The sequence below is a fragment of the Helobdella robusta genome (genome assembly GCF_000326865.2).
Source record: "Helobdella robusta unplaced genomic scaffold HELROscaffold_6, whole genome shotgun sequence".
NCBI lineage: Eukaryota > Metazoa > Annelida > Clitellata > Rhynchobdellida > Glossiphoniidae > Helobdella > Helobdella robusta.
In genome coordinates, this window is record NW_008705330.1 from 23,447 (window position 1) to 49,128 (window position 25,682).

The window sequence follows — 25,682 nt, forward strand, 5'->3', positions numbered from 1 at the left end:
AAGAAAGAGAGAGAGAGACAAACTCCAACATGCACACATAAAAACATTAATACCATTATTTATAGAACTTGCCGATAATTATCAGTTTCGTCGCAGTAAGAAATGAATCGATACGAGGACCGTGTGAGTCTTGCAAATAAAAAAATAAGAAGCTCGAAAATTAATAATAAAAATAAGAAAGAAGAAAAGAGCAATTAATGGAGTGGATGAAGCGACGATGATGAGGATGTATTGTTTTCAAATCTCGATAAACAGAAAGGAATTAATTGTCGGCTGCCTTCGCTTTAATACGTAACAACAGTGCAATTTATTTGTTATTAATTGATAGCAGCAGGACGCAACTCGCTGCTCTGCTTTGTTCTGCTCCGCTGTGACGAGTTGCTTGAGAATTTTTTTAAATTACTCAACTTTTTAAAAATTTATAAGCAAATTAAAAGGTTTGATCCTATATTAATTAAATATTTTTTCGTTTGCTTGGTCAGAAGATTCTTCTTTCACTTGTAGTTTCTTCTTTCATGTGTAATTCCAATGTTCAAGCAAATGCCATTGCAGGCGGTTAGCTAATTCATTCATTCATTATTGTAATATTAATTTGTTAATTTACTTAACGAGCCTTTAATTAATCACAGTCTATCAAACCCGAGCCTGTCTGCCTTTCAGGTCAGTCCGTCATCCAGCCCAACTGCCACACCAGGTGCTCCTACAACAGGTTTGCAGTCGTGGCACCAATCAACACAGCTTGCCGAGGTGTTCATTAAAATTCATTGAAGGCAGAATTCATTACAATGATAATATCACGATTCGATTGTTTTATGATTGCGTTATGATTGTTAGAAAGTTTCTGAAAATAATTAGAGTCCTCCAGATCATCAAATCCGGCTCAGGCTGTTGATAACGTTTGTGAGCTGGTTCGGTTGTTAAAAGTGAATTCAATTTTTTGTTTGGAATGCTTTAAAATAAATACTCAAAGCACTAAATAATTTAAATCATTTTTTGTTTCACTACAAACTATTGTTGTCATACGTACTAGCGATAACTCTTGCAATAGTGATACTCCAAAGTAGAGTTAATAGTGATACCAAAATCTCACCAACTCTGGGTCTAGAAGGCCACGAATAAAACAATTATCTATTCATAAACGTCTATTATTGTTTTTATGAATATAGCAAACCAGCTCAGTTATCGAACGCTACCAATCGATGAAGCAATTAGCCCATTGATGAGTTGATACTAATTGCTTGATGAGGCTTGCATAAGCTGTCAAGTGCTCGTGCAATTGTATGCATTCACGCGAGCCACACATAACATTGGACAGGCATGCATGTTTAATTATCAATTAAAACGTTGCAAGTCATTTAGAAGAACGAGACTGGACATGATGAGCAGCTGACAACTGCTGATAAAACATGTGTTGGCAAGACATGCTCCCTGCAGGATTGATAAGAAAATATTGAGTCGGCCTGCCAAGTTGCATTGAAAGTTCTCATCATAACTTATCCATTACACACTTATCGCTCTCCTATCATATTCGTTTTCATACCAATCTCCCATCCAGTTTTGTTGTTTTGTTGAATTTAGAAAAATTTACCATGATCAACAACATCCTTAATATCATGTTTATATTCCCCTTCATGATTCCCTTCCCCAAATCTATTTTTGATATTTCAATGATGACGATGTATGTTTGCTTGGCTGCTATCATCATCATCATCATCATCATCATCATCATCATCATCACCCATCGTAATCAAACTTCCCAACTGATATATTAATATTTTATTATTACTGTTGCTGTTATTATTGTTAATAATAACAATAACAATATTATTATTATTATTATTATTATTATGTTGTTACAAGTAAATGTCAAGTGTTAATGAATGTTATTGTTGGTTGATGACTGTTCATTGATGATGACGACGACGACGATGAGGATAGAGATGATGGTGTCAGTGATGATAATTGTGAATGTAGTGATATGATGATTACGATGATGATTATGATGATGATGGTGATGATGATGATTAAGGTCAAACTATAGTAATATAGGGATGATGATTATGATGACGGCCATGACGAAGAAGATGATCAAGCAAGAAACTGACAAAAAAGATGTATTGAATTGAAATAAACACCGTATATAAATAGAAACACGTAGTTGCATATGGAGACATTCAGCAGCACAATCTATTTGTTTCTTGTCAAAATATTTTTGATTTGTCAGAAAGCAGACAATTTTTATTTCATTGCAATGGTAATGAGTAAACAAATATTGTCTAATAACAATAACAACTGAACGTTAACGCAAAACCACAATCAAGCTTTTGTTTTGTTAGATTTGTGTTGAATCAAAACCACGCACTGACAACACCAAAACAAAAACATACAACTAAAAACAACAACTAAAAATTTACAATGACAACAACGACACAACCGCAATATACGAAGCAACAGAATCAACAACAAAACCAACAAAATAAGAACGTGAAGGCAGATTCTCTGATGGGAAAAAACGGCGAAGTGTTGCTTAACGCATGCCTGAACTAATTGTTGAGCGCGTTGTTTCCAGATTCTATCTCAATTGGCACAGATGGTCAAGCACAATCAACAACATAAAACATACAACAACATACGAGCGTTTATAGTAAAACTGTTCATCTGTACATGCTAGCGCGTTACGTAAGCACTGCATAGCATATATACACATACAAAGACACACACAAAGACACACACGAAGACACTCATATAAAGACATACACGCATCACAAACAAAAACTAAAATATACTCGCGTCCTGAAAATGTTCCGACAAACGTGACCTGCCATATTATTTTTATTTTATAGTTTGCATTATTATTTTAGTTTATAGTTTGCAACATTTGAGCTAAGTGAAAGTTGTTTCTTCCAAGAAATTTGACGAAGAAATCTAAATTGAAGAGTCGACAAGCAGTTTATTGTTTTTATTAAAAGAAACCTAATAGAGTTGATTTAAACCTTTTGAAACAACTTTAAAACTGTTTCGGTGTTGAGTTGTTGTTTACAATCGTACCTGGCAGAGAAACCATAAAAAGTTTTATCTCACACTGAAACCGTTAAAAATCATAAAAAAACATCTAAAAAATACGGTATTGATATGGAAGCACGTTTCCATAGACCAGACAACAAACTGCAGTAACAATGCTCGTACACACATTATTTGGAGAAAGACTTAAACTTAAACCACAATTGATTGGTCGACATGTCAACAATATTTTTCTGGCTTATAACAATAACCAATTTTTAATCTCATTACAATACGGAAGATTGTGTTAATTACTCTATTATTATGGTCTTCGTCCAATATATATATATATATATATATATTGTAATTTTTATCAATAATATATATATATATATATAAATGAGAGAAAAAGGGAGAGAGAGGAAGAGAAAGAGAGAGATTAAAAGTTTCCAAATATTCTTAATAGAAAACTTCGTCAGATAAAGATCAGGGTGTGGCTAGCATCATTAAATCTGCTGACCGTTTTTGATAAAAATCATTGATACATTGCGCAATGTTTGTGCAACATTAATAGAACATTTGTGCAACAGTTGTATAACATTTATACATTTGTTTCAATAAGTTTTGTCGTTCAAAGCTGTTGTTCTCATTCTTCTTCAGTTTAACGGAGTTTTAGCACTATGTGTTGCTAATTGGTGAAAAAATTTACTTACCTTGCTTTGATCGATTGTTTTAAACTATTTTTTCTTTGAGGCTTGTTTGATATTTTGATCACAACATCTGTCGAGAATCTGCTATCTGCAACACAACTCTCACTTCCAAATTCATAGTCCACGTACTCAGTATAATTATTGAAGTCTTTCAATTTGCATAATGTAATTATAAAATACGTTTCCCAATCAATCACGGAAGAGTTAATTTTAAATTAATTTAATTGGATTAATTCGCAAGTAAGGTTCCATTTTCAAGCGAAGTTTCCCATATATTTGATACATATACATACACATTTTCCAGAGTTCATTACCTATTGATATATGTGCATTTAATTGGTTTGATACAAAGTCAATTTTTCACTGTTTATCAGTTCAAATTTTTTTCGTGTACTCACTGTTATCAACTAATTTCTATTTAATGGACTCATACACATCTCACTGTAACCGATCATTTAAGTTAGCCAAGCCTCTTCTTTTTGATCTCTGAATCTCGATAAATAAAATAATGCATGCAATTAACACAATTTTCATTCGATTAAATAGCGTGTCTTACAAATTAAAAAATTGGCTCTTCAAGTGAAGTAAAATATCAAAAATATCAAAATTATAAAGTTACATTTGCACGGTTCTTTAGCCTTCACAAACACTTAATTTATAGAGAAAATGTTGTATATAATTATATAAATGTAATATTTGATAAAATCTACAGAATTTTTAGCTTTTGAAAGTTTACGATTGAACTTTTCAATATTTCTAACAGTAATTTTGTAATCATTTTCTAATTTATTAAAATTAATAAGAAAATTGTTGGTGTTCATGGTGAAGCGAGCTAAAAATTCGGTAGATTTGATCAAATATTGCATCAATTATGGTCTTCCAGCAATTATATAAATATATATAAATTTATATTACTTAAAATACATATATATATATATATATATATATATATATATATATATATATATATGGATGATCCCAGCCAATGACAAACGTTAAATGAATGCAGTGAAGCGCAACGTGACAGCTGATTGGCTAACAAATCTGCTGATATAGCAATGCATTCTCTGATGCTAAATATTGCAGGCGACCTAAACTATATGCATCATTACCTCACATTATACGCCATGAATCATACGTACGTATTATCTTCACATAAATATTATATAGATATTTATATAATACAGTAAATTTTGTTCTTGGCTTGCGACATGTGTGTGGTCTTGAATTGTGTACTGTTTGATAGTTGATACTTCGAAAAAAAAATATCAAGACACTTGGTTAATAATCATAAGTAAAGAAAATGTAAATTTAAAACATGTTTAAAGATTATTTTTTGTTGAGGATTACCAGAAAAGTTTATTTCATTAGCATAAAAACTTTCAAATGATTTTAAAATAGATATTGTTGTATTGTTGTTCTACAATTTTAAAATCTGAGTGTCTAAATTATATTATAAAAAAAATAAAACCAAGCTTTTGTTTGAAATTAAGATAATTTGTTAATTTTATATTATTTCATCATCTTATTGGCTTTCTTTTTTAAATTTTATTCTTGTTATTCGTCATCTTCAACATTTTAGCATCATTATCAACACACCATCTCCATTGTTATTGACAACATTATCATCTTTATCGTCATCACCCTCATCAACATCATCATCATCACCATCATCATCATCAACATCACCGACATCATCATCATCATCGACACTTCGGTCATGGCCATTTTATTGGATGTTGAATTTCTGTCTGATCCTCATCAAACTCCATTAGCATCATCACTATCATCATCACCATCTTCGTCGTTGTCTTCATCACCTTCGTCATCAACAACTACCTTGCTTACTCGTACTGAACAAAATTCGCCATCAACGTCATCATCATCACTATTATCGTCATCATCATCATCATCACTATTATCGTCGTCATCATCGTCGTCGACAATGTCATCTTTTTCAACTTCTGAAACAATCCTGCATGGAAATCAAACTTTGTACACGTCAACATTTTCCCCTCCAGAGGAGAGTGAGTTTTCGAATCATCGGATAGAAAAAAAAAAAAGTTTTCGAGTCCAGGACATTTTGAGTTCATCACCCACCAGCAGCAGCAGCAGCAGCAGACCACGTGCGATTGGCACGCAAAGCCTCGCACCATCTTTCATGCCCTCTTTTAACGCTTCCCCATCGTGGTACCACCTAACTCTTCAGGATGATCAGTTTTTAAAACAGTTAGAACGTCACACAAATTCTTTCTATGATGACGTTGTGCATGGAAATAAATCTGTTTCCAGTAGAAGTACGTTTGAGTTATTTCCATTTCGTTAATTTATTTTTCATTTGTGTGAATAGCATTAAAGTCTAACATTATCTCGTAACAACATTAATTTTCCAACTGACATCTCCAAAATTAGATGATTCCATTGATGGAGCTCAGTTCAGCAAGAATCACAACCACATCGCCACAACAATCAAAAATGGTTTCAATTCTCCCAAGAACATCAAATTGTCCAATTCAGATGAATTCAATCTACGTGCATCTGAAAACAAATTCTACAACATATCGAATGTTGATGCTAATTTGTATGACGAAGAGGATATAGCAGAAGAATTTGATGACGATATTGATCTTGAGAGCACACACCAAAACGATGACAACTCAGAAAACATGAGCGAGAACATCAACAACAAGCTGAGAAGGGCGAGAACTGCTTTCACGTACGAGCAGTTGGTTTCCCTTGAAAACAAATTTCGTCAAACAAGGTATCTCTCCGTATGCGAGAGACTTAACTTGGCACTGGCTTTGAACCTGACTGAAACTCAAGTCAAAATTTGGTTTCAGAACAGGAGAACAAAATGGAAGAAACAGAATCCAGGTCTGGATATCAACAGCCCATCCACAAACCCACCATCGCTCTCCGGCAGCACTCACAATAAGACCGATGAATGCATTGCAAATAAATTTCCAACAAGCACTTCTTTTCCTTTCAATCCGGCTCATCCTTCTCTTCTTACTTTGTTGATCCCTCAAAACCACCCAAGATTGAATGAGAAGTTGCATATAATTTCATGCACCGATAAATTAAAAGAAACAACAAAAGAGAACAAAGACGAAATTTTAAACTGGAAGCAGCGGACAAATTCATTCGTTCCTTTCCTGTCTTCAACGTTGAATTCAGAGTTTTGGAACATTTCAATGCCTGCACCGCCACTAAATTTTCATTCTATGCAGTTCAACAACCAATTTCAAAACAAAATAAACAAAGAATTAATTTTAGAAAATTTCAAAGAAAAACACAAAAACCGTAATACAGAATTATTTTTTGAAAAATTTGAAAATAATAGCGACAAAAACGGTCACAAATCAACAAAGGAAGCAGCTGACAAGAGCAAGAATATCTGTATCGAAAAGAATGCGCCAAACAAAATGGAGCGTAAAAGTTTCGAGACTGTTCTTGATATGAAACCGATTGATGAAAAATATGAGGCGTCCACATTCGAGGGCAATTTCAAGCAAACGTTTTGCCACAACTTATTTTTTTGTCAAAAAATTGTGAACACGTGAAAACAAATCTCAATTTTCAAAATTTATTCTAACAGCTCCATAAACCTTTAAGTATGTGATTTTTCATTTATCTTCATATGACACAATTACTATAAATTGTTAATAATCGATTTTAATAAACTCATTAATGATATTGAAACGTTATGTTGAATACAGCGATTTGAATAAGTAGATTTTTGACGCAGCAATCAGTAGTTTTATTTTGTTTCATTTGAAATTCTGATTTTATTACGCTGTGCTTAATTTAGAAATTGTTGATCTTAAAACTTTGTGTTTCATAGAGAGCTTAAGAAATGAGTATTAGTGAATGTTGAAATTTTTAATTTTCTAAATTTTGTTTCAACATTATATAAAAAACTGAATAAAAACTAATTTAATTTGGTTGTTCTTTCGTTAGTCGAGGAAAGTGTTATAATAATAAGCAAGCCGAACACAACTTCACAATATTTATATGATATTTATTTCCAAAAACCCTTCGTAACAAACATTACCCGATATGATATAAACATACATTCATGTTGTCTCACTTTCCACCAAAACGTGATGCAGCTTGTTAAACACGGGCATTCATGCATGTAGACGCATGTTATCTGTTGCATAAACACGCACACGCACACATGGCATGGACAACATATTGGAGGGAATTTATTTGCCTATTTGCGTTATCACTTAATATGCTTGTTTGAGTTCATCAGACGGGCTGATGGATTGGCGGGAGGTAACATCTCTTCATGAAACCATTGTGAATCAATTGATTGTAAACGAGTGTTGTTAGGGGTATAATAATAATAATAAGCAGTGCATGTCATTTTGTGTGCGTGTGTGTTGTTGTGGACGACTGTGTGTGTGTGTGTGTGTGTGTGTATGTGTGTATATATATGTGTGTGTGTATGTGTGTTGTTGTGTTTTAGCACGTGCGCATGTTTTTGTGCTTCGCTTCCTCCTATGTCTGCAGAGATGTCGCTCTGAAATATAGGATTTAATGTGTTGTAGTAATAATAATAATTCGGTTCAGCTGTGTGAAAAGAATACATAATAATAGTAATAATGGGAACATCTTTTTTTTCACCATAAAAAGCATACAATGATATATATATATATATATATATATATATATATATATATAAGTTAATGTTAATTAAATAATGCGCAATGATAAAATTTATAAAAACTGTATAAAATAATATTAAAGGTTAAGACCATTTTGCTCATTGTGAAGTTAAGTGCAGGATGGTGAAATATATTTAATTAGCATCATAGCTTGTTCCTGTCGCAGTAAATCATACGATAACCTTATAACAGTGTTTATCATTTTATCATTAAATGATAGTATAGTAATAATAATAGTAATAATAATATGAACACTGCTTTTTATTCCATAAAAAACTACCAATATAGTAAAATAAAATAATAGTATAAGATTAGATTAAATAAAATTGAGCTAAAATTAATAAAAAAAAGGTTGTCTATTTTGCTCGTCATTCCATATGAATGAGTGCTAACAAAATATTTTAAAAAAGGATTCGTTTGGTATTTCGGCCGCAATGCATTGAATGTGATGATGATAAAACAGAGTTTATTAAAATGTTTCTAAAATGTTAAGACCAAACTAAATTGTCAAGCGATAAACTAAAAGTATTTAAAAATTCTTATAGAGAAATTTCAAAATTTTTTATTGAAAGTTTTAAGTTACTGTATTCGCTTTTTAGATTTAATTGCAAATTTTAATCATATTTGTTAATTTTAAAATCTTTCGACTTTGTCAAATTTGTTTTATGACACACTGTTAATTTTAGAACTTCGATGATGATATTGTGAACCAGAACAATATCCAGACGAAACGACTTGAAAAGTGCTGAAACTGGGTGGCGATCATCATAATCAAAGTCGAAACTTCTGGATTTGTGCACTTTTTGATGTTTTCTAAAATTATCGTTAAAATTGCATTGTGTTGAATCGTGCATCTTTTCAAAGCTGTTGTTGAGCCGCAGTTAGATATAACATGTTTGTTGGTTTGCTTGGCTAGGCATAACTGACATAGAGTGTTAGAACATCTGCCCCATTTGACCAGGTTGGAGTTTGTTGGCAGCTGCTGACAAATTTAATAATTACTTCTGTAAGTGTGGTTGTCGTTTTCGACCAACGAATAATTTGAGACGCGCTGATATGCTCTCTCACTGCACCTTGGCAACTAAGAGATGTGAGGTTGACGAATTTAATTTCTTGTTGCTCGGATTTAAAATTTTTGAGGGTAGGATTGATGTCATCCAAGTCCAGAAGCAAATTGTCTATTTTGATGTAGTTTTTTAGGCCACAGATTTTTGCGGGAATTTTACTCTTAGTGATTCTAAACCAGCCAGTTTATAAGGCCAAACAACTGCTTACAGGCAGAGCCAGTCAACTTTCAACATCATCGGTAATCAAATAATAATAATAATAATAATAATAATAATAATAATAATAATAATAATAATAATAATAATAATAATAATAATAATAATAATAATAATAATAATAATAATAATGGAAACTGTTTATTTTGCCAAAAGTAAAATAAACATACAATGAAGTGAAAATAAGATAAAATAGAATAAAATAAAAATCAGTAAAGTAGTCTACGATGTTCGCCATTATATCAAAATAAAATGCGTACAACTAGAAATAGAAGATAAGTCTAAAAAAAGTTATGATACATTCGAGTTTCTGTCGCAATAAATTGCATACATTGCTGATATTGTCGAGTTAGTCAAATCATTATGAAATTGGTCAGACCAAATAAAATTCACAAGTGATAAGTTAAAGTGTTTAAAAAAACCTAGTGGAGAGATTTCAAATGTGTTAATAATTTTGAGGCTTTTCTTCTCGTCGACCAAATTGTTATGGATGTTCTGGTATTTAGATATTTTATAGTTCCTTGATGGGGTGAAGTTGAGTTCGTGACAGACTGTCAATTTTATTTCGATTGTATCACCTCGAAGAAGTACTATATCGGGCAAAAATGATTTGAAAAGGAACGATACTGAGACAAAATCGTCGTTAGTCGTATCGGCGATTGTAACATCTGATTTGGCAACCGATCCAATCTTCTCCAGAATAAAAGACAATATTTTAATATGACGTGTTGTATATCTTTTTGAAGCTGCAACTAAACCACAAATTGACAGGACGTGCTTGTTTGTCGGCAATGCGTTACAGAGAGGACACAATGCGTTGGAGGACTTACCCCATCTGGAGAGATTGGAATTTGTATGAAGTTGTTTGAATTAATGCCTTCCTAATAAATTTGAATAAAGTCTCTAGCAAATCGGCTAGGAACTTTGACAATCGGGAAACGCCCGTTTTCGGGACGTGATCTATGATCGATTTAATATTTGTTACTGCCATTTCAGTGAGGATAGATGTACGAGATTGGATTTTTGTTGAGCTGTCGACAGCTTTTTAAGTGTCGGTTTTACATCAGCTGAATCAAAAAGGATATTGTTGACTTTGTTGTAACTGTTGTGATATTCAGTCTATAAACATTTTATTTCATTGTTGACGTGCGATTTCAGGTAGTTACGGAGTTTGACCGTCGACGCATCGGTGTAATGTTTAAGTGATCTCAAGTTTAATCTTCCTGATTTATAAGGGAGTACACTCCGACACACAGCTGCTAACTGGCAAGGATAACCAATTTCTCACCGATTCTGCGATCAAAGGGTCCAAATAGTTCCCAATCCATGTCAACGAAAAGTCATAGGTGTGTAATTCAAAAGCTAATTGCGATGGGATATATCTGCGAACTATCTGCATTTCCACTGGAGTGTGGTATCCAACTTATTTATGATAAACAAAATATCTTGAGTTTATCAATCAATCAGGCGTTTTTCCGCTTTAGCATTGCATCCTTAATAATCATATATTTTTCCTAGTTAAACGAAATTGATTTATCGTCGATGGTCAGCCTGGGAGAGAATTGTTCATATCTATATCTACCATTTCTTTTCCTCATGCCAAATGCTGATCTTTATGCATATTACAGTTGCGCTACATCAGGCTTGGTTTAAATCGATCAATTTTTGGGCACTGTCGTCAGTGCTATTTGCTATGATCGCAGTGTCATCGGCAAATTGAAGCCAAGCTCTGGAATGTAGAATGGCTGTGGACCCGCACTATTGAAATTTTTCCTTTTCGATAAGTCTCATCAGCAAGTTAAAGCATAAATTAAAAAGTAATGGGAAGGTGGGGTCGCCCCGGAGAACTCCTCGTCTAACCGGAATGGGTGGGGTTAAACTTTCACAGCCAGAAACGGTGATTGGATAATCACTGTAGATATATTCAATTGGCTTGAGTATAAAATTATAGTATATTGAGAAAATAATAATAATAATACAGTGTTTACTCTTTCATGAAGCGAAGCAGGTTATTAATCGATCATTAAATTTTAATTAATTGTTATTTTATTTAATCGAAATATTCTTTTTAAAACATCATTATTTAAAAAACAGTTTATATTTAATAAAATAAAATTCCATAAAAATTAGTGGTAATAGTTGTTGCAAAATAAAAACTTCTATAAAAGAAAAAATGTGGCATTCAACAAAGTAAATTTCTATCGAAAAAAATTAATCACTGACGTTTGATTTGCAGCACAAACCAGCGAACGGAAGTCGAGACATGCTCCGCGAGCAACAAACGATTCATAAACGATAGATTGAATGAGCATGTGTCGTCTACCATACGAACGTTTTTAACGAAGTCAAGATGATATGTCGAGATTCATGGCTGCATATCGATTACAACTGCCTCGCTCTCTTATCATTTTTCTTACTGCGGTCCTGTATCTGAGCATTTTAGTAAGCCTAAAGGACACCATGTTCATTAAAATTTTTCGTTTGATGATGATTAGGAAGTTGCTCTTTTTAACTCTTGTTTTGCTACTAATAAAGTTGCAATAAAAGGAGCATAACTTTGTTGTCGATACAAACTGGCGATCGATTAGAATAACGTTCAACATAAAAACTATTAAATTGTTCATTCAGTCACAATAAAGCCAATCAATATTACAAAGCAAAACAACCAGCCGACCTACCGACCGACCAGTTAGCCAGCCAGCTAGCTAGTTAGCTACCCAACCAACCAGCTAGCTAGCTAGCCAACCAACCAACCACCAATTAGCCATCAAGCAAATCAATCAACCAACCAACCATCCAGCCAACCAGCCTGCCAACTAACCAACTAGAAAAGGCAACATGAGCATCGTTATCGTTATTGCCTCCCACTCCTTTGAGAGCGGTTATACTAATGACCAGTGCATATCACATCAAATGATCGGGATTTACGCATGCATCGCCATAGGTCGCCTGCCTGATCACCTTATCGTAAGTACTCGTCATTTGCTCGTCTGCTCTCTCTCTGTCTCTCTGTTCTCTTTCTGTATCTCTCTCTCTCTCTCTCTCTGTCTCTCTTTCTCTCACTCTGTCTGTCTGTCTCTCTGTCTGTCTGTCTCTCTTTCTCTCACTCTGTCTGTCTCTCTCTCTCTCTCTCTGTCTCTCTCACTCTGTCTCTTTCTCTCTCTCTCTCTCTATCATCTCTCTCTGTCTCTCTATCTCTCTGATCGCAGATCGAAGTCTATGTTGCTATGTTGGTATGTCTGTGTTTGTCAGTGTATGTGTGCTAACTTGCGAGTAAGTTGTTACCATACGATGTGTATGTGATATCATATGACGAGGTAATATTTCGTGCTGAGATGTTACAACCGTAAAACCATATGATAAATCGTGATGTGATGAATTATGATGTGATGAATTACGACGTGATGAATTATGACGTGATGAATTATGACGCGATGAATTATGATGTGATGAGCTGTGATGCGTTGGCGTTCAAACGTTGCGTAAAAAATTGTAACGTGACTTATTTGAGGAGGCGTTGAAATTTAGTGTCGCGTGAACGTAGTAATATAATAATATAATTAATAATAATATAAGTAATAATATTATAATTAATAATAATATAATTTAGATATGTGTACACGGTAATGTACTGCCATAAAAAGTGAAGATAATGATACAGAATCAACTACTTTGCAAATAATGTGTGGCCCAAAATATCATAAAAAAATATGATAACACTTAAATAAAAAACATGAAACAAAACTTGTTCCTCTTTCATTGGTTATCTTAAATATTTTGGGAATCAATGTGAAAACATATTCATATTTAATTTTTCATATTCAAACAAAAGTTTTCAATTCAAAAATTTTTCAAAAACAATAAACTTAAGTTCTAACATAAACTCACATAATTTAAACAATAAAAACGCTGTAAATAAAAACTAAACCAAATAACATTGAACATTTTTTTTCCATTATTTATTTTTCGTTACCATTTTATACTATTGCTTTGCATGCTGTAGCAGTTTCTGTGTTTTTTTTTATTATTTTTAAAGAATAATAAAAAAAATATTCTAAAATGAAAAAGAGAATAATAAAAAAGCAGCATGTTGATCGCAGATGGCGTAAGATAATAAGAGAGATTAGGCAGCTTTCATACTCCTCTATTTCTAATTCTTGATGATGCCGACCAAGTAGAGAGCTCTCCTCATCAACAGACAATTATATAATGGACGCTCCATGACACTTCTCTATGCTACTCCTGCTATTTACGTGCCTGTCACGATAATTCATAAACGTAGTATTTCTATAAATCGATTATTTTTTATATATATTACATGTTTTAGTATGAAACAGGCATAACATATTTAACTATGCACAAATTCTTGTTAATGTACAGAAGGTATAATGGGATGAATAAAGGAGTGCAACAAAAACGACCAGTTGTATTGCACTTGAATTTTTAAATTCTGTTAACAAAGACAAACATCGGTTGAACTATTTATTTAAATCTTCTATAAATATGTTATATTTATTCATTTATATAATAATAATTTATTTATTTATTCAATCAATTCATTTGTAAACAGTTCTCGGACTTTTTGAAGTGCTGGCAATTTCGTGCGACATTAAATTTGGGACAAATACAAATTTCTAACAGCAACATCATCATGAGGAACAAAATACACAAAGAAATAACACAACATAGAAAAACAAGCGGGTCCTGTTGTCCGAAGCATCAACTAATAATAATATCTTTAGAAATAATCGCACCACATCATTTGAATCACAAAGGAAACGCTTGCACTCACATGAACTTCTATATATACAAACACGCATATATAGAAAAAAATATATAAATATATATATATTAGAAACGTAGTCTTCTCATAGATATTTTTTCGTGTCCTCTTGACGACTGTGTGCGTCTTCGAACTTCCTATATAGGGATGGCTACTACAACACTATCGCGTAGACTCACTATGCACAAAAGAGACGGTGCAGTTAAAATTATATTCGTATAAATAAATAAACAAATATATATATATATATATATATATATATATATATATATATATCTGTGTGTGTGTGTGTGTGTGTGTGTGTACACATTAATTTATGAAATCTACCAAATTTCTAGCGTTGGATAGTTTTTTATTAAATTTCTCAATATTTCTAAACAAATTCTTGTCGTCATTATTTATTTTATTAAAGTTAGAATAATATACGGTTTTCCAATTCATTCTCAGGTGTATAAGGTCTATTTTTTAGAAAATCTTTGAAAACGGTAACAATAGTGTTGTCGGTCTGTAATTACTTACATCGATTCTGTGGCCTTTTTATAATCAGGCATGATCTTGGCAGTTTTAAAACTATTTGGGAAAACGCCGTTTGAGAGAGACAAGTTGAAAAAATGTGTAACCGGAGAAACTATTTCATTTATAAGTATTTTCACAATAAACATGGTAAGATTATCACAAGATACTGATTTTTTCTTACTAAATTTATTGACATCTGACTACACTTCTAAGCAACTGGTTTTCTCCAGAAAAAAATGAACTACTGTTAAGTTTCGAAAAAATTTTCAGTTCAGTTCTAGAAGAGGAAATCGAGAATTCACACTGCCGTCTGTTAAAGACTAAAAAAAGGACATAACTAGGAATCATCTAAAAACAAAAGGTATATAAGAAAAGGTCAAAGTAAAAAAGCTAAGATGTTTAGGATATACTGCCGAATGCAGGAAGACGTGTTAGTTGCCACTACACCAACGAGAGTGAGAAATTGGAGGAAAGAATCTGGAAGGCCCGCCGAGATGAGAAGTGGATGAAATGGAAGGTGATACAAAATAAAATTACTGTAGTGCGAAGACAAAATAGTAGTCTGCTAAGAAATCTATACGAATCCTTGATTGAATGATTTATTGATTAATTAATAAATATCGATAGATTGATTGATTAATTGGTTGCGACTCCTAACAACACATTAAATTTATTGCTTATGAACTTATGAACGTGAATCACATCTTCACTGATCTTTATTGATATATCACGTTAACATTATTTAGAAACAAATTTAAGATGTTCAACAATTTTTTAAATTTATAATTTAACAATCTTTGTACCTAAAAATTGTATCACCATTAAATTTATTTTTCTATGAAACAATTGTTTATTTCGAAAAATTCTTACTCCAATAGAACTCGTAAAATTGTTTATATAAATGGAGGGGTAATTGTTTGTATAAATGGTGAAACTTTTAGAAAAAAAAATTGTTCCACACAATCAAGCATACGTATTTTTGCGTGCATGTGTATGTGCATTCGTCTATGTGTACGTGTGTCTGTGCATATGTTTGTGTAAGGATATGTGTGTATATGCTTCTGTGCAGTTTGCGCCTCAGCATACGTACATGTGTTTATGTAAGGGCGCATTATGAATAACACTTGCACGTGTGTAAGTGAATGTTTATGTAAACATGTGTATTTTTGTAATTATGTGAGTAAAATGTCCTATGCGTTTATGTGTAGAAACGTTTGTGTAATAACACAAATATATTTGGTATATGTGTAAGGAGATGCGTGTATGTGTGAATGCATGCGAATGCATTTGTGTGCACGTGCTTGTGAATGCATGAGCGTTGTTCATGTGTATATAGATGCGTGTTCGTTTGCGTCTATATGCGAGTCTGTGTATGCGTCAGTTGATGTGTGTTCGTTCACGCAAACTTGAAGAAAGAAGCTGCAGTGTGCATTGTGGGATGATATGCAGAAGATTCGCAAGGATTACAATTAATTGAGTGGACATCTCATGGGAAAGCACCATTCATGTAAGCAATAAAACTCAAATTAGTTCTTATCGCTTTCTTAATAGTTCGCTATTCTTTCCATGTTTTTTCGATTTAAACGAACCATTGTTTATTTTTAAATATATAAAACTAAGGAAGCTTAAATAATAAAAAAATAAATAGCAATTAGAATATTTGGAATTTATCAACACCCGTATAGAATGTATTCACCGACAATCCGAAAATGTTGGTACCAGTCTGCAGATTCTGTAGGGTAGAAAAATAATGAGAAAAAATTTAAAACAGTGCATTATTTAAGAAATTTTTTAAGCTGGATGTGATTCCGTTGTTACGTTCTCTCATAACGTGTAATCAGCCGCAATCATTATTCATCTGCTATGGTACTCCATATAAACTAGAACGAGTGTTTGACTACAACGTTTCTTTGTACAAGTGAACAAAAAGAGCATATTAGTTGTAGACATGTATTCTGGGAATAATTATAAGAGTTAAATGGAAGTCGATCAAGACATTTCAAATGGTATCAGTCCGCGGGCGTTCAGGTGGCATGCCCTGAATACAGCATGCGTCTTTAAAAAAAAGTACGAAGAAATGTATCTGTTAGCAGAAAAATAGTCATTATTATATAAGAAAAAGCTTTGCAATGTAGAAACAAAAGCAAAGTATGTCACCCATAAATCTTGCTTAAGTTTAATAAGAAGTAAAAATAAAATGTCTTTATATCATGGAAATTGTCAAATCGACAATACCTTAATTTATGTTTTGAAAATTACAAGAGCAATTTCGCAGGAACCGAACGTTTGTCACCTCTGCTGGACATCATGCTCCGCCGATTGAAATCCAGTTGAAAATGTTTAGGCGATTTAGTTAGACGAGTTTGGGGAAAGTAAATGAATGAAAAAACTTCCGTTTCATGGTTTTCATTTCATTTGAGACTACCCTCTCTTCCAAGTTTAATCATTGGATGCTTGTGGGAAGGGCAACTATAAGACCATATAAACTATATTAAGTATGTTTTTATAAAATTATTTAAAGAATCTTTATTTTTATCATTTTGTCTTAGGTTGTCCTATCCTTTTTTCATTGCCAAAAGTTTTTAATATTTGTAGTGATCTGGCTTCAAAGACATTTAGTTAAATCATTTTGTTCTGTTATATTAGTTTATGCACGAATTATCAATCTTAAAAAATCATTGCAAAAAATGGAATGTTCTATTTTCCAGCAGTGAATTAAAAAAGAAAATAAAGTGCTGCAACCGATTAGATTGATACGCATACGCAGGATTCAAAACCCATTTGACATAGACTACGAAACTTTGTTCCAGTAAAATTAACGAAGGTAAACGAGATAATAATCTCAATGCTGAAACAAGTTGTTGAGCCGTCATCAAGTTCCTGGATTTTCTAGTCGTCCTGATAGAAATCGAAATAGATGCAACCGCTTCTGTTTGAACTTTGAAAAGTTGTAATAATTCAAAAGGATATTAAGAAATTATAATTAGTAATGTACATTTGATTACAAATAATTGACTGTATCGTGTACACTTTATTCGATTTGCGTTGGTTCTTTTAAAAAACAAACTTGGAAATTAAATATTGTCAAATATATAAGTTGAAAAAAGGGCATTTAGTTTGTGATTGAAAATTACAAATAGTCTTTTTTAAACTGCGTCCACTTTTACCTCAGCTGTACAACTTTTTTTGATCTGCTATCAACTAAAACTAAACTAAACTAATTACTAAACGACTGCGATGCGTTCAATTTTGTGTGAATGCAAGGATGGAAACTTCGATTATGTATTCTCTTCACAAAATGAAGTTGGTGTTTTTACAGTTTGTGTTTGCCCTTCCTGGTTGTCGTTTATTTTTTTGTCAAAAAGCAATACTTCATCTGTTTCTAAATTCTGTAGCAAGCAAAGTAGGAGGGACAGTACTCTGATCAATGGGTGGTGTGTGGCATTCCCAGACATTTATATAAATTTATTTTTTCAGTTTTATTTATTTGTTTGTAATTTTAACTTAATATAGTTTAGTAGTTAAGACTTAAGTTAGAGAGTAAAAAAAAATTAACAAATTATTTAATTTTTCATTACTATTTAAAAAAATAAATTAAAAAAAATTAATGTATTTCTTCTCTTCACACATAATATTTTATTTTAATTATTTTGGAAAAGTAGTCTATTTAGATTTTTAACCTGTTTAGTTAGCCAATTGAAGATCTAATCTAGGCTAGACTAGGACAAGGTTACAAGTATCTTTGCCTAGGCTCGTTATTTTTAAGCTGTTAATTTTTAAATAAGTTATTCAAAATATTATGTTGATTTTCTATTTTTTTAAAATTTGGAACATATGTATGAATGATTCATTTGTTTGATTTGATAGCTAGTGGGATGCATTTCAGTTCAGTTCTGCGGCTAAATATTAGACTACCAATTTATTTTGTTATTCTGGTTAATTTACTCTATTCAGCATGTATTAATTATAAATAATTATTAAAATAATATCACAAAACTACTAATAAAGTAAATCGCTTAGTTGTAGCTTGTAATTATTTGTGTTGAGTAAATAAAGTTATAGGAATGTATATATTGTAATAAAAATGCTAAAAATTTTTATTAATCCTGTACATTTAATGTACATTTTAGGAAAACAGCATCAAATCATATAATAAACTTGGTAACATTAAGGCTTTTTCACTTTTAATTTTAAAAACAGTTTTAATTTTTTAGAATCTTTTTCAAATCAATTCAAATTTAATTTAGGCAGTTTAGAAATGTAGATTTTTATTATTTATTTATATGAATTAAAACTTTTTGTATGCTCAGATTTAACAAGATTTCAGTGTTTTATTAAGTTTAATTACAAGTTTGGCATCAAACTGATCGATTAATTTAAAGTAATAATTCCATTCTGTGATAATTTTTATAACTGTTTGATAATTCAATTGCCAAATTTTTTCACAAACAAATGTTAATATGTACTTACTGCAGGAGAGGAATGATTTTAAGGTGGGACAAAAGGAAGTGGCCATCAAAGTTGTTGCCTGCTACCTCGCTCGCCAACATTCGGTATATTTTTTTATACACATATTACAAAGTTTGTAAAAGCGTTTTTTTCCAGCGTTCAGTTTCTGCTTTTAAACATTATATTGAAAGATTTAAATGTAGAGATTGAGATTACCAGTTGAAAACCAACTAAAGGATGTTCTGGTGAAGTTATTCTCAAAGAAAGGCCAATCATCTTTCTCTCCTGCTATGTGTGTCTCAGGTTGCGTCTTGCAGATTGGTAGCATGGTCTCATGCCTCAAAGTCAACAACAGAGTTGTAGGTTGAATATTCATTTAACATTTCAATCTTCATTTTATTAAATTGAATTCTTTCAATTTATTTCCATTTTTGTTAACTGTGTAAGTGTGTTTGTTTCTTAATTACAATGATATATATATATATATATATTTATATATTTATATATATATATTAAATATTAATACAAGTTAAAATAATTTTAATTATCAATTAGAGGGAACAGATGTAAATTAAATCAAATATGTATGTGGAAATATGAATATTTGAATGTTTTAGTAGTGGAAGCAAATGACATGAACCATTCTGATTAATTTATTGAATATGGAAAGCAATGGTTTAACAATAATATATTGATCTATTTTTCATTTAGTTTGTTCAAGCATTGTTGCAAATTTTGTTAAAAATAAATTACTATTATACATGAATTTTATTTAAAAGTTAGTGATTATACTATCTTCATATTTTCAAATTGATGTACCACATCTTATAAAATATTTTTTGGAAATCAACTAATTGAATTTGAAGCTAGTATTCCACTGGACTCACAACCACATGGACGAGCTGATGTATGTGTGGTCAACGAGATATATGTTGGTAAACAAAACATTTTTCTCTCCGTTAACTAATTGGTCAATTGGTTCATTTTTCTAGTTATTATTATAATTATTTTATTTAATTTAAAAGCACTTTCAGAATGTAATCTGACGTAAATAGACGCACCAACTTCTTTTTTTGCAGGCATATTTTTTGTTGATGGTTGCTGTTGAAGTTCATTCTCCGACTCATGCATACTCGGTCCATGAAATTTTTTGGTTTACGTCCAATGCTTAGCATCAGCACGCAATCAAAATAATGTGGATGACTGCATGGAGTAGCAGGAGATAGTTTCAATGTTGAACAATCAATGGCAAATGATTGATAATGGCACACGTTTTGTCATGTTGCTAAAGCAAAAACTTTTGTTTTGAAAAATTTTGCTTGCATTTATTTTTCTTTCTGTTGGGTCTGAACTTGTTGTAGTTTTTGTCCAGAAAGTTTTTGCTGCTGTAGATGACGAACTATTGGAACGTTCTTCTACCACAATAAAATGAATTGATTATTAAACGATCGTTATTATTGTTATTTATTACATTTATCATTGTCAAAGTCAATTTTTTTTTCTTCAAGCACTTTTTAATTTTTCAGGATATCCTGCAGCAAGCTGGTGCTGGTCTAATCAACCAGGCTTGCTGGCATGCTATTGTAGTTGGACTTTTGTTTGCATGCGTGTAAAATGGCGTCATGTTTGTTATGCAAATCTTTTTTTCCTAAACTGCACTAAAAAGACATCAAACTTTAAAAATTTTATCAATCTCATTGAAAGAAAATTTTCATTCATAATTATTCACAATTAATTGTTTATATATATAATCGTCATCATTATGAACATCGTCATGACTGTTGGCTCCTTAGCTGGTTGCACGCTTTAATACTTCCTTTATGGTGAAAGCCAAATTACATCTCATCAATCTTGGTTCCTAATTATTGTTCTCATCGAAATTCTGCCCAACACTGTCACAGTGTGTTCCAACAGTTTGATTGTGCTTTAGCTCCACGATCTAATGGATTTTTTAACTTTATAGATAAGTAGTATCGAATGTTCTCCATCTACTTCCAGCCTTCAAAGTTTTTGCTGCAACTTTTTGGTAACCTGGAGGTTTACCCATTTTCATTTTCCGCATTCAACCTGCTCTTTTTATAGGCTCATTTGAAAAGTTTGAAGAATTTTTTAAACGTAATTCTAAATTATTGAACGGAACATAGTTATGATTGTTGCATGGAACATGATTATCATTGTATTTCTAATATTTCTTAACAGTTGACCTCGCGGCAGATGTTGACGACAGACAAGCAGTCCTGCTGATGAGTGAAGGTGTCAAGGCATACACAGCACTGCACTACCTTGCTGCCTTGAAAGCCAACGATCGTCTCGTCCTATGTGACGCCTCCTCATCTTTTGGATGCTTGCTTCTTCAACTTGCTAAATTATGGAAGGCCAATGTGGGTTTAAGTGGAGATAAAAAGAATATTTTCATTTTGTGCAATATTTTTTAAAATTTGGCTACAAAATCACCAACTAAACGTGATTTCAAAAATTTGCTGATGCATGTTTATTAAACACGTATGAAATAGTTAATATAGAATTTATTTATTTTTAATGTACATTCGATTATGGTTGGGTCAGGTTACTGCAATTGTGTCAAAGAAAGCTGATAAGAATTTCTTGCAAAGTCTCAGTCATCCTCCTGGTTACATTTTATAAAATCTTAATTCTTAAATTAAGAATTAAATTGTCAATGTTATATTTGTCTTTTAAACATTAAAATTTGAATGATTTTTCAACCACGCACGTGTTTGTATGATTGTATCTACTTTTGTCCTAAATAAACAAAGTTCGTTCTGCATGTTTAGGTCGTCGCTTCTATCGTAAATATTAAAAATTATATCTCAGCTGGTGTGTTTAACCCACAACTTTTTATTCTCGTCTGCATAAAATAATCTTGAATGTATTATTCTGAAAATAATTGTTCAAGCTCGTGTTCTTCAGAAGGTATAGTGTGTGTGTGTGTGTGTGTGTGTGTGTGTATGGTGTGTGTGGGGTGATGCGCAATCATCTTTCATAATGAAAGGAGTCAACAAACGCACTGCTCAACCATTTTCAATTTTAACAAATTATTGACTTTATTGTTTTTCATAAAAATCGTATTGAGTTGTTAACGTGTTCAACACTAAGAGACTGCATCGTAGATATGGAAAGCCATGCAGAGGCCGGTGCTACAAACCTAGTAAGCATGTTGATGGACGCCACAGGGCAGCTTGGAGCAGATATCATTGTCGATAATGGAGGTTACGCTGTTACTCATCATTTACTTTGGTACTGTTAGCTGGCAGTTAGGCCTTGCACTGATTTATAACAGTTTTATTACGTTGTTAACATCAATCTCATCTATCAACGTTTTTCTGCCATTCTGCCTCTTCAATATTTTTCCTTATGTCAACTGTTAAGTTTGATTGGCTCTGGAATATGTTGTAATTATTTTATTTTAGTGATTTATTTAAGTCTGAGCTTGCTGCTGAATGTTCAGTTAGGTTGTTTTCCTCGGAGAAAGACAGTTTGGCGGGTAAGGATGATTTGTCGTCGTGGAAGCCTCTGAAGCAAGAGATTATATCCAGTTTGTCGGTGGGTGGACGATGGGTGACGAGTAACCCCCTGCTCCAGGTCTTAAATTGTTTCTTATTAAAATATTTACTGATCATATTTATTGAAAGGGTTTTTAACCGGTATTAAAAATGTCATTAAACTTATTCACCAAACTTGTTAAGTCTGGAGTGGTTTAAATCAGGTATATTCAAAAATAAAAATTGCTTTTACATTTATTCATCAAGTTCGTTCGATATCAAGAGATGTCGTGCTTCGATTTCAATTTAATGCCTCTCATCAATCACATGCAGATAGACCCAGTGGATTCGATGCAGTTGTATTTGAAGCAAGCCAGCGTTGGGTATTTGTTTGACCAGGCTTGGACTTTGTCTTCGTGCAAACTTGGTAAATGGATTTGTATCCTTTGATGGCAATAAGCTCTATGCGTCCATTTTAACACGGATTAACTATGTAATGATTTTTTTTAAACTTAGGACTTCACGTTTATGAGTTACTACAAATTGTTTATTAAATTTGTATAATATTTGGGGAATATAAAGAATATGGAGTATTTTTTAAAAATTTAGTAGTTACTAGTAGACCTTAACATTAAGCGCAGGTATTGTTAAAGATTTGTTAGGAAAGGTTCAGGCTGGCAGCATTCAGCATCCCGCATGTGCGCCGCAGCCAGTTGCGTTCAGTGACCTGAAGAAACTGGAAGTCAGCAAGGCAGATGCAATTATTTGCATGGAAATCTGATATAAAAAACATTTACTTTGATGTCTTCCAAAAACTATATTTTGTCCATTCCGATTGATATGCTAACCTTTTGAAGTTATTTTTTCGCGATTTTCGTATTTTATAAAAATAATTTCAGAATTTTTTGTTTCAATTGTACAACAAAAATGCTGGTGTGAATTGCTCAAATAAAACTGGTTTGATCATTGATTCGAGATTAAAATGCCAAAAACACTAGGCTATATCAAACCCATTTACCAGAAATATGGGTACGGCTTCATGTTAAGAACTGGGCTTTGTTTGCTTTCCTGTAATGTAATTTGGGATAAACATTTGGCGTCGTGCCTACTGCCTAATAAACTTCAGCTGATTGATTCATTTGCACCAGATTCATAATTGAATTGAAATAAATTGAAATTAAGAACTATCATCCTCTTACGCGCGGAACCTTGTGGTAATGATATTCGCAACAGCTGAATGGCAATATTGTGTCGTTCCTGGGTCACGTATCCATTATGATTGGAACAACATACCTAAAGGTAATGATGTTGACGGTGCGAGGGTGTAACGGTAAAGTGCCTGGCATTGCTATTGCAATGACCGTATTCGACTGCAAAGAGGTCTCTGCTTATCACATTCAATGTGTGTGATGCGCTGTAAATTAGCTGCTGGTACCTCTGAAAAATATTAGAAAAATGTAACAAAAAAAAACAAATATATATCCGCAACAGCTAAAATACAAAATAATGTATAAAGAAAAAGCTTCCAGAACAACCCTCAGGCCGTATGTATATATTTATATAGAATATATGTATATACCCCATATATATTTTATAATATATGCGGATTTTTGTCTGTGAAATGATCCGGGGCACTTTCTAATGCTTTCAACTGATTCTTACTTTGAATGTTTAAAAAAGTTCTGATAAGTGAATCGCGGTAACTACTTAAACGAGAAAATATTATTTGCAAAATGAACATTTTTAATTATTTTTATGTTCTGTTGCATGATTGAACATTTTCTACTAAGACTTTAAATTTCGCCGTTGTTTTCCATTTCATTAAAACGTTTCATTTTTAATTAGTTTAAGCTTAATTAAATATTAAATTAAAATCATTCCTAACTTTACCAGTTTGTTTTAACTTCTAAGTGTTTTAATAAAAAACGTTTTATGAAATCCCTCAGATCAGCTGATATATGTGACCTGTGAATCAAACTAAAGGTGGCAGACATTCAAGAAGTCGATGGTTGGAAATACGGAAAAATCGTAATTTTCGAAAATTTTCGACGACATACCCTCCGGAATTCCAAAGCCGACGTATTTTTAAACAAATACAAATAGTAGGGATGTACTTTTCAGAATTGAAAAACATTTTAATTAACATATTATTCTATAAAGAAAAATATTCAAGTAGTTAAAAAAGAAGTAACTATTTTTAAAACACTCAACTAGCCATTATAAATTACTCGAAAAAAGTAGTTATAAACTACAGCTTTACTACAAGTGATTAACTTCTAGTTAACTATTTATAGTTGGTCATCTCTGGATTTACGTAAATACTTACCCATCTTCAAACACTGGCTTAATGGAATATACGAGTTAATCAATATATAAACATTGTTACAGTATGTGATCTTGACCCAGATATCGATATGTTTAAAATCGTATATATATGTAAATATATATTTATATATATAACTGAGTCAAGAGCACATACTGTAACAAAATAATGGCATTTTAAAATATCTTTACTATTTACTTTATATATATATATATATATATATATATATATATATATATATATATATATATTTTAAAAATATTTAAACATCTTACATACCTTATATATAATGCACTGAAGATGAGTTATTTATAACTCGAAATAGCTATTTGCAAATTTATTTAATAAAAATTTTTTAAAAAACAATAAAATGTCTAATTTCTCTGAAATTAATAAATTAAAAAGAAATATAAAAAAGTTGAACAATGTTGAAAGTAGTGTTGAT

General features: G+C 32.0%; 2 protein-coding genes across 2 annotated transcripts; both read left to right on the plus strand.

Annotated features, from left to right (window-relative positions):
- Window positions 1-6,376: 6,376 nt before the first annotated feature.
- Window positions 6,377-6,619, plus strand: HELRODRAFT_69095 (hypothetical protein; the record flags this gene model as incomplete). The annotated part of the gene is made up of 1 exon (XM_009029006.1): window positions 6,377-6,619. A coding segment is annotated over one exon (243 nt), but the record flags the coding sequence as incomplete, so codon positions are not given.
- Window positions 6,620-18,142: 11,523 nt separating this feature from the next.
- On the plus strand, window positions 18,143-23,811 carry HELRODRAFT_189358 (hypothetical protein). Its single transcript, XM_009029024.1, has 10 exons — window positions 18,143-18,268; window positions 19,441-19,518; window positions 19,651-19,777; window positions 20,281-20,349; window positions 21,614-21,795; window positions 21,980-22,043; window positions 22,531-22,641; window positions 22,881-23,014; window positions 23,248-23,353; window positions 23,556-23,811. The coding sequence occupies exons 1-10, from the start codon at window positions 18,203-18,205 to the stop codon at window positions 23,693-23,695; spliced, it is 1,077 nt and encodes a 358-aa protein (XP_009027272.1). The 5' UTR covers window positions 18,143-18,202; the 3' UTR covers window positions 23,696-23,811.
- Window positions 23,812-25,682: the final 1,871 nt, after the last annotated feature.

Excerpts from the sequence above, each read along its gene's own strand:
- HELRODRAFT_189358 (XM_009029024.1), top strand. The coding sequence starts at position 18,203 with ATGCGTTCAATTTTGTGTGAATGCAAGGATGGAAACTTCGATTATGTA. Across the intron at positions 22,642-22,880 it reads TATCATTGTCGATAATGGAG|TTAGGTTGTTTTCCTCGGAG; the intron begins GTTACGCTGTTA and ends CTGAATGTTCAG. Across the intron at positions 23,015-23,247 it reads CGAGTAACCCCCTGCTCCAG|ATAGACCCAGTGGATTCGAT; the intron begins GTCTTAAATTGT and ends AATCACATGCAG.